The sequence below is a fragment of the Geospiza fortis genome, unplaced genomic scaffold, assembly GCF_000277835.1.
Source record: "Geospiza fortis unplaced genomic scaffold, GeoFor_1.0 scaffold275, whole genome shotgun sequence".
Classification (NCBI taxonomy): Eukaryota; Metazoa; Chordata; class Aves; order Passeriformes; family Thraupidae; genus Geospiza; species Geospiza fortis.
Genome location: NW_005054341.1, coordinates 4750670 through 4760607, shown reverse-complemented (window position 1 = coordinate 4760607; position 9938 = coordinate 4750670). Strand labels below are relative to the sequence as shown.

At 49.2% G+C, this 9938-nt stretch overlaps 2 protein-coding genes across 3 annotated transcripts in view; one reads left to right on the top strand and one right to left on the bottom strand.

Annotated features, from left to right (window-relative positions):
- The first annotated feature begins 506 nt into the window (after positions 1–506).
- Positions 507–3546, top strand: LOC115948022 (vinculin-like). Its single transcript, XM_031058298.1, has 4 exons — positions 507–695; positions 960–1132; positions 1345–1462; positions 2172–3546. The coding sequence occupies exons 1-4, from the start codon at positions 639–641 to the stop codon at positions 2430–2432; spliced, it is 609 nt and encodes a 202-aa protein (XP_030914158.1). The 5' UTR covers positions 507–638; the 3' UTR covers positions 2433–3546.
- Positions 3547–4157: 611 nt separating this feature from the next.
- The window catches only part of ZC3H6 (zinc finger CCCH-type containing 6), a 12936-nt gene continuing 7155 nt past the window's right edge, over positions 4158–9938 (bottom strand). For both annotated transcript variants that reach the window (XM_031058297.1, XM_005422605.3), the window contains exons 8-12: positions 9748–9857; positions 9039–9292; positions 8079–8581; positions 7441–7680; positions 4158–6575 (exon numbers count right to left, since the gene is read on the bottom strand). In XM_031058297.1, the coding sequence (XP_030914157.1) occupies positions 5074–6575; positions 7441–7680; positions 8079–8581; positions 9039–9292; positions 9748–9857 (2609 nt within the window). In that variant the 3' untranslated portion in view covers positions 4158–5073. The remainder of the gene's footprint in view (positions 6576–7440; positions 7681–8078; positions 8582–9038; positions 9293–9747; positions 9858–9938) is intronic.

The window sequence follows — 9938 nt, the reverse complement described above, 5'->3', positions numbered from 1 at the left end:
GAATGTGAGGGATGCTGGCAGGGCTTCTGGATGGCAGCAGGCTGACCCTGGGCCACTCAGGCAGCTCAGGTTGCTGGCAGCCCTGGATTCCTGGATATCCGATCAGCCAGGCTCTCCTACATCCATCCCAATCCATTTCAGAGGCAGAGGGGCTGTAGCACTCTCCCTCACCTCCACACATTCCCTCTGGGAATACCAGCAACTACATTCCCATGGGTGTCAGGAGCTGGGAAAGGCTTTGGCACAGACCCAGGTCCCTCAGCAAAGTGCTTTAGAGCTCTCCTTGTGCTGGGAATTAATTGCAAACTGTCACCTTGCAGGACACCCCACTCCATCTGGAGATGGCTCCAAGGGCTTTGGATTTAGGGAGAAGGGCTGGTGGGAAGGTGGAGTGGACCCAGAAGGGGGTGGGCAGCTCTCCCACCAACTTTACTCACCAAAATCTCCTTCAGAAACGCCCAGGTGGAGGAGAGCACTCGGCATCACTGCGTCCACACATTCCAGGTCTGGAATCTGCTCCATTACGGCCCCGACAGCACCAGGATGGCCCTTCCAGCACCTCCCCTGCAAAGCAGGAGAGAGCAAACTGTGACAAGTGGCAAGGTGGCCCCAGCAAGGTGTCCCAGGTGACGCAGGACATGGCCACAAGGAGGCTCCACATGGCTCAGTTCCTGCGGAGGAAGGGCCCCATTGCGGTAAGGCAGCGTTTCATCCCTCTAGTTTTCCCTTGGGATCACGGCAACTCCATCCCAAATCCCTGTGTCACCCAGTTCTTGGCAGAGTGGCACCAGCTCTATTTATGTAAAATACCCCAAATTCCTTCCTCCTGGTTGGATGTGAGCTTGGCATCCTGTCCTTTCCTCAGGATGTATCTGAGCCTCCTGGACCCTCTCTGTCCTGCAGGAAAAGGTTTTTTTTTCCTTCTCTCCCCAATCCCATTGATTTTTATCCCATTCCAGAGCAAGGAGCAGTTTGTTGCCTGTGCCAGGCAAATGGTTTCTGATGGGCAGGTGGTTGTTAAATTTGGGAACATCCTTGCCAAGCACTGCCTGGACCAGAGATGCTCCATGGAGCTGCTCCGTGCCACTGAGCACACCCAATCCATCAGCAGCCAGCTCGGCATCGTGGCCAGGTGAGCTGCCAGCAGCTGGGATCCCTTCTCGAAGGAACGTGGGTGGTGGTCCCCAGAGGTCCTAGGGGAGGTGGGTACTGTCCAAGAGTTGAGGAACAATTTGGAGGCCTCCCTTCCCTCCATGGGTTTCCCTGGGGACAAGCTGGTTTTGGGATAACACTGTCAGGATGTCCAATGTCCTTCCAATAAAATCCTTTGGAATGTTTTTGAAGGGTGAAAGCAGTGACTGGGGAGAGCAGGGCCTCCTCTGAGCTGCTGCTCAGCAACGTGCAGAACCTCCTTCAAGCAGTCCAGCACGTCCTGAGGGCGGCCGAGGCAGCGTGTGTCAAAGTGAGTCCATCATGGAATCAATCCTGGAATTATTTGGGTGGGAAGGATTGCTCCAAGCCCCATCAAACTTGGCTTGGAGCAGTTCCAGGGATGGGGCAGCCACAGCTTCTCTGTGCCAGGGCCAGGGCAATTCCATGCTGTGGGAGTTTCTCATCCAGCTGCCATCTACGGCCACCTGATCTTACTATAAAGTCCATGGGAGCAGATTTTTCCTGAAAACAACTGGAAAACAAGTGCAAACACCACCAGCCTCTCCCTGGCAGCATTTCCATCTGAATCCCATCCTCCTCTATAATCCTACTGCTTTTCCTGGGATCAGCATCTCTTTTTGAAGGAAACACAGATTTTTTTAGAATCTCACTTGCTGAACAATCAGCCCCAAGGGTGACAAAGCTCCTCCTGTGCTTAATTAAACTGAGCACTTCCTCTATTTGCCCATTTTTCACTTTGCTGATGCTGAATTCATTCATTCATTAATTTTGACTATCTAGATCCCAAAGTCCTTTATGACCTGGAAATTTCCCTTTGGAAAATTCCCTGCTTATCAACAAACTGTCCTCCTTTCCTCTCCCTGTAAGAAGCTTTTGAAGCATTCTGAAGCATTAAGAGGTAGCGATGCCGTGTGGATCATGCACACATTGGCACATCCAGACTTCTCCATAATTTAGGATGCACAGGGATATATTAAACCAATTCCTTCATCCAACAGGGTTTGGGACAACCCCCAGCAGACCCTGAAGAAGAAGAAGTTGCTGCTTTCTGCCAGCAGTGGAGGAAAAATCTGACACAGCACAGAGCCAAGGAGGCTTTAAATTCCGCCCGGGATGAATTAGGGCTCCGGAAAACTCGAGGAACAAAGGCTGAGCCCACCCTGATGTCTCTGGTGCAAGAGCAACCCCCTCAGAGCAGGAATATCCCAAAGCATCCCAATCCTAGGAAAGGACACACAGTTATGGACAGGCATCTGTAAATCCAAAGGGGCTTCTTGTCCCAGTGCCATTGGAAGCAGAGGAGGAATACTTTGCAGTGTGAAGGATTCATGTTGGAGTTTTTCATTGTGGCAGGAAAATCTTGGAACAGGCTCCGTGGGGAGGCCAGGAATCTTCTGGTGAGTGTTTTACCCCCAGGTGGTGAGATGGGATGGATGGGGCTCTGGAGAATCCTGATCCAGTGGGAGGTGTCAGAGGTATCCCTGCCCATGGCAGAAGGTGGAATGGATGAGTTTAAGGTTCCTTCCCACCAAAACTATCCCAGGATTCTGTGATCCAGAGATGCTCAGGCTTTGTGCCATCTTTTAGCCTCTCCTCCTTCACATATCCAGGGATACAGCAGTGGGGAGTGTTTTGTCTCACCTGATGCCCCTGAGCCTGCAGATTTCTTCCCAAAATCCCACTCAGCCCCAGGATTCTCTCCTATCCAGAGTAAACATTCAATTCCCAAGATCACCTACCTCAGAGCTTCCAGAGCATCCCAGACTGGTGACACTGCTGCTCCTGTATCCTGGCTCTCCACATCCATCCTTCCAGCCTCAGGATCACGAGTTGTGCAACCGAATCACTGCTCCATGCTGGAATCCTGCAGGAGAGGTGGAAAGGAGCCTCCCCTGTGGAATACACAATCCAACACCACAGCAGATCACAACTGGCTCCATGGTGGCTGCAGCCCATTCCAGCCCACCTTTGTGCCCCCACCTGAATCCCAACCACCTTCGCCAGACCAGGAATTCCATTACGTGCATGGCAGCAAGGAATCTCCTCCATATTCCAAGAAAAAGCAGCAGCAGGCACACTGGAAACTCTGGGAAGCTATCTGCAATGGATAAAGCAGAGGAGGAAGGAGGGAGGAAGGCAGGAAGGAAACACACATGGAGACAACAGGCTGTGAGGACTCACAGGCCTTTGTATCCATGTCCTATTTCCACACTATTTTTCCCGGCTGGCTTGGTTTTTTGAGGAAAACCTTGACCAGCCACACCAGTGAGTAGACAAAGAAATAACAGACTACTAATAAAGGACTAATGGGTTATTCCAAAATAACAATCCAGTTCCATGTCTATTCTCTACTCTTGCTACACAAAAAAATCATAAAATTAATGGAATTCGTGCTCTGGCAAATCAGGAAGATGAAGTGAAACTGCAAATGCCTTCAGAGATGCCTCCTGCCTTTGCTGTGCAGGAATCACAGGCTTCCCTTGGCTCATCCATGCAAGGCAAAACCTCAGAATTTGGGATAAACACTCTGGTGTCTCAGTGGAAACACCACTTGGCAAACAAAAAAGAGGAAAAGGTCCAAGACCATCGCTTGGCCAAGGGAAAAACAAGAGGAAAAGGTCCACCAAGGAAGAAACTTAAAGCAGAGAAACCTTCCAAAGGGGTGGGAAGCAGATGATTGATTGAGAGGCTGGCACATTGTTATTGGAAAAGCAGCTGCCTAGGAATGACTGCACTTCCTCTGGAGAAAAAGCAGCCCCAAAGGCAGGACAGGAGGTCTGGAGGGCAGTTGTGCTCTCCCATACAAAACCTGGGGAATTCATGACATGCAGGATGTTCCATGATGGAAAATGGCAACTCTCTCCATGAGACCTAGGGATCAGGTACAAGGTTATGTTAAAACCCCACAAACCATCCCAAAAAGCCCAGCTTTAGTCCCCCTCCTCCCAGCTGCCACCGTATGCACACGGAGTCATCACCAGGAATTAACTGTACCCTTTTTAATTGTTTTGTTAAAAATGTCGTCGAGACACCATGAATACAAGTACTGCAGTTACAGCCATACAAAAAAAGCAATACAAATTAAGCAGCTGAATACAAAAATACATTGAAATACATGAACACCACAATGGAACTCGGAGCACTAAATCCCAATCGTGTAGGCGTGGAAAAAAATTAAATAAAAACCTTTTCTTTTCGTATTAGACAATGTAGTTTTCTCCACTTCGAACAGTTACTTTTGCTAGTTATGTACTTCACAATTTCTTCTATGTACAGCATAGAATAAAATACTTTTAAAAGATATGACATTTTTCATCCTCAATATGTGATATAGTCTCTTTTACACTAATATTGACTGCAGGAATAAAAACTGTCCGTGTCTTACATCAACTCATTGGAAAAGGAGGAGCGACGCTTTCCTTTGAAATCATTTCCGTGAGGTTTTCCATCAGTTCAGGGGTTTGGCAGTCCTGGAACGGCATCTCTCCCGGGAATTCACGTACATAATATTGCTTGGATCTATACAAATGTGGCAATCGGATCTAAGTGGTGGTTGGGAAAGAGGCAGCTCACACATATACAGCTCTGGGAATTTTCCATGACTTATTTACAATGAAAGTGCTTTTCTCAGCTCTAACACGATCCGGGGGGATTGGTTTCCTTTCTACAGGTCAATTATTAGTCTCCCTGAAATTGGAAAGAAAAAGGATTCTCTAGAAAATACCACAGCTTTGCAAACACTCGAGCGTACTGGAGAACTGCGTGTGGTTCGGAGATTAGCAGCTGAAAAGTGGTGGGAATTATAATTTAAAAATAAATAAAGCCAAAAGAGGTAACCCAGGTACAAAACAGCAGAGAACTGCAATACCCACAACGGTAAAAAGACTCCAAAGCCGTCTGCTAACAAAACGGGGAAGCAGTTGGATCGAAAGTCTTGAAAACATCTTTTAAGGATTTATCATCCGACTCCCCGTTGGGATCGCTCTCCGGGGCCTGCGTTACCTGTCCGGGCTGCCTCACCTGCCTGGGGTCGCTGTACTGTGGCCGGATTAACCCCGACAGAGCCTGGATTGGGAGATTATGGACGGCAGGGGCAGCGCTGGAGTGTTTAGCCTGAGATTTACTGGTGCTGTTTGCCTTGTCTGAAGCAGCTTCTGCTGATCCTTCCGTGGGTTTTTCCGTGTTGGAGGCAGCCTTCTGCTGGGACGCATCTTCCGTGAGACTCGGCTCATTTTTACTGGAATTTTTCAAAATGCTTTTTTTCTGGTTCTCTCCATTCTCTCCCGAACTGGCTGGAGCCGTGTCCGAGGATGAGCTGTGATCCCTGGGATCGTACAAACTGATCCCACTCAGGATGGAGCCGGGAGTTCCCAGCCTAACACCACTGGATGATAATTTGGGCGCATAGGGAGGCAGAGCATCGGGGTCGGATTTTGGAGTCGTGGCTTCTGAGGGCTGGGATGAGCTGGCAGCAGCTCTGGCAAGCCGGGGGTCAAACTTGGGAGGGTGGGAATCCTTCCCGACTCCGTGGTGAGTGTCTGCACTCGACAGTCTGTGGAGTCTGGGATCAACGTTCTTTTGCAAGCGAGGATCCCCCAGTTTGCTGGAGCTACTGGCATGGGAATCTGTGGATGGATCCAAGTAGCCGCCCCGGCCCACAAGGCTGTTTTTGGCCTTGGCAGCGAGCCGGGGATCAGCTGGCATCGCATTGGGGTGTGGATCGTTCTTCAAATTCCGCAGTTTATTCAGTCTCTGGTCAGCAATGAGTGGAGGGAGAGGTAAATTGATGGAAGAGACAGGGTCAGGTTTAGGCAGAGGGATTGGGAGCAAGTCCTCGGGGGCCCACACAATGTGCTTGGCAAAGTTGGGTTTCATCAGGGTCACATCCATCTTAATGTGGCTGAACTGCCGCAGCTGGGAGCGGGGATCCCGTAACGTGACGCCCGGCAGAGGTTCCAAGGGAATGAGGAAAGCTCGTTCCCTCAGCTCCCTCTCCGAGTCCTCCTCGTCATCATCCAGCCCTTTCTGCTTGACCTTCACTCCGGCGTGGGCGTGGTGCAAATCCAGCTTGGCCCCGGCCAGGGAGGGGCCGGGATGGCCGCCCTCGCTGACCTTGTGCATCCGCGGATCGCGGGCCAGCCGGGGATCCAGGGACGCTGACTCCGAGGGCTTCCTGGGATTGGGCCTTGGAGACGCCCGGAGTCTCGGGTCAGCAGCCTGAGGCCCCACACCTTTGTCTTTTGCCAGCCTGGGATCCGTTGGCATCCCAAGCATGTGCTGCTCCGTGGAATGTTGTTGCCGATTCCTAAAGTTTTCGCTTTGTTTCTTTAAGGTTTTGAGGATTGATTTAACACTGCTCCCCTCTTCCTCCTCACTGCTGGAATACCAGTTGACATTCTCATCTAAAAATCAAAGAAATGCCACAAAATTTAGATTATTCCAGCAAATAATTCTTAAGAGAATCCAACACTCCCTAACGGGAAACTCCTCAGTAAAGCCAAACTGAAAAGATCTGATATTAAATCACTCCCAGTGTCATAAAAACCACAACCTCAAATGACCAAAATCCATGTAATTAAAGAAATGCCATTACACAAAAACCTGGACATAGTGGAGATAGAATGCAACACAGCCTGGGAGTGCCTCCATATTCATCAATATTAATTTGGGAAAGTAACTGCTCTCAAACAATCCCTATGGGTACTAGTTAAAAAACCTTATCTAAAATCTGAGTCTTGACAGAAGAAGGAAAAGTAAAATGGCCCCTTGCAGTGCTCTTTAATCCAAGTAAATTGCAAATTTGCTGCCTTACTTAATCCAAACCCCAAAGTTTGCAGGAGAGGTTGAAATTCAGGAAGGGAAGAAATTACAGTATTTTAAAGGATATCAGAGAAGGAAAAACGCTGCTCTATAGGAAACAGATAAAGAGGTGCACCTGAAGAAACAGGATAGAGGATGCACTTCCAGTCCTGGCAGTGAGAAACAACCCCTCTGGTCCAACAAGGGATTTTCCAACCAAAGGACCTTTTAAAAGTGCAACTAGATCCAAAAATTATTCATTGGAGCCAGGATGGACTGAACCTACACTAAGATCCTAGGACAAGCTGGGAAGAAGAGCTAAAAATACTGAGCAGCTGCTGCTTCCAATAACTATTCCCAATAACTGGGGACAGTGACAATAACAGTGACATGATGTGAGACAACGTCAACCGATTTGTTGGCCACGGCCATTAAGTATGATGAGAATTCCAACCAAACCCTGCTCACCTTCATCTTTGCTCATGGCCCTCTGGCCCTGGCTGCTGGCAGAGTCTCCATCCCGCTGGTGCTTCTGGCTGAGCCTCGCATACAGGGCCTTCTGCATGGCCGGCAGGAAGTCGGGCACGTTGATGCCCTGGTTGTGGCCCATGTGGCCACCCATGCAGTCCGACTCGCTCCCACCCGGATGTGACTCCGGAGCCATGAGGTGAGCCTGGTGATCTGTAAATTCTCCGTGCCATGCTCCATCTGCAGGACAAAACTCCAGTTAGCAGTTATCCTAAAGAAATGTTGATAGCTATAAACATGGAATCATGGAATGAATTGGGTTGGAAAGGAGCTTAAAGAACATCCAGTTCCATGCCATGGCAGGGACACCTTCCCCTATCCCAGCCTGTTCCAAGCCACATCCAACCTGGCCTGGAACACTTCCAGGGATGGGGAAGCAGTTTCCCACAGCTTCTCTGGGAAAACTCTACCAGGGCCTCCCCACCCTCACAGGGAAGGATTTCTTCCCAATATCCCATTTCACCCTAAAGCATAACATGACTTAACAACACAACTGAACAGCACCAACTGAGAAAGCCACAACGCTGAAGAGATTCCAGGAAGTTTCTGTCCAAAACTCATCCAGTAGACATCCTTACCTCCAGAATTATTGGCTGGCTGGAAGTTGTGTACAGCTTGGTGGGAATAATAGTTGTCATAGAAGTCAGCCGGGTTCTGCATGGGCTCGTACTCGCCAGGCATCTGCTGGTACTGTGGCCCCGGGGGGCAGTGATTGTCCCTTGGCATGTTCACCATGTGTCCCTGCACTCCAGGGGAATTGTAGGATCCTCCCATCCCCGGCGGGGTGAGGGGTGGCCCACCCTGCTGCCCCTGCATGGGCATTCCAGACTGGTTCTGTGGGCCCATGTACCCTGGAGGAACGCCCTGCATGGGGGGGCTCTGCGGCATTCCCGGCCCTTGGGGGCCTCCGCAGGGATGGTGCCCAGGAGAACCGGGGTGCATCGGGGGCCCGTTGTGTCCCTGGGACATGCCAGGACCTGGCCCTGGACTCGAGCCTGGATTGTACATGTGCTGGGAATGGGGGTCGTTGCCCTGGAATGGCGGCCGCGGTGGTGATGCGCTGTTGTAGAAGGCTGGTGGCCTGGAAGCAGAAGAAAATCAAGAAATCAAGTTTTGGACCTACAAACACCAACAGTTGGTTCTCTTTACCCCCTCCCACACTTATTTGATCTGACATTGGATACAATTCCCAAAGGAGAATTATTTTCCAACTACACCCATTCCACATTCCTTAACTTGGCCAAAAACCCCACATTTTTTCCAATATTTGCTCATCTCCATCAGTTTTGCCCAAGAAAAAGCCAACTACAAAAAGACTGGAGCAGGGAACAAACTGCTCCACCTGCAGATGGAGATGCAAACCAAGAGTCAACTTCTGGATGGTCAGGCCTAAGTTCCTTTCTATGGAAAACATGAAATAATCCTAGTATCAACTATCTGGCAGATCCTCAACTTAGCCCAGAATCCTGACAGGAACAATGATTAATGATTAAATGATAAACATCCAGGAGAGTTCTCCTCAGAATTCCAACACCTACTTCTTCCCAATTTTGTGTGCCAGATCCACAGTGGGCTTCACAACGATTTCAAAAAGAGATGGGATTTTCTTATAATCTCCTGAAGGATCTTGGTAATTTTCCATGTCAGACTCGGAGAAGGGATATTGCTCCGGGGGGGTTGGCAGGAGTCCGACCCCCGGCGGGGGTTTGGGAAGGGGAACAATGCCCCGCTTCCGGAGTTCCTCCAGCTCCTTCTCATCTTCATTCTGGGGTTCCTCCTCATTATTCAAAACCTGGAACAAAGCCACGTGGCAAACATTTAATCAATTTTTCAGTATTCCAGTTCAATTTAGTCTTGTGCCTTTTATTGAAATCTTATTTCCATATTTAAATAGACAACTTTCCTGTTATTTGCTACATTACTCTGGATATTGACATCCAATTCAAAGGAATTCCAAATCCATTCTTGGGAGTTGTTTTTCAGGACACCAAATCCAAGCCAAGAAAATACTTCTCTATTTCAGGAAGGAACAATTTCCCACAAGAAGGAGTTATTCCAAGATTCCTCAAATTTTTAGTGTTGGATTCACACCCTTTTTCTTTTAAGGCCTGGTGGGCAGTGACTGGAGAGGGAATACCCCAATAAACCAGAGCTCAGGGTTTCCCAGAGCACGTGGAAAAGGCTCCTCCATCCATTCCCCACTCTGAATGTAGCAATCCCAATATTCCCAGTATCTGGATCACTCACCTTATCCAACAGCTCCTTGGTTTCTGCAGTCAGGGGCGCGTGAGAGAATTTGCATTTATCTCCTTGATAACACTTTGCTCCTGTGTGGTAGAACTTGCAGGGGAATTCATGTGAGGAAGGAATTAAGGATTTTTAACAGTTTGGGAAGGTTGTAAAATCCAGCTGGCAGCTATCCCTCAATTCTTCAGCAG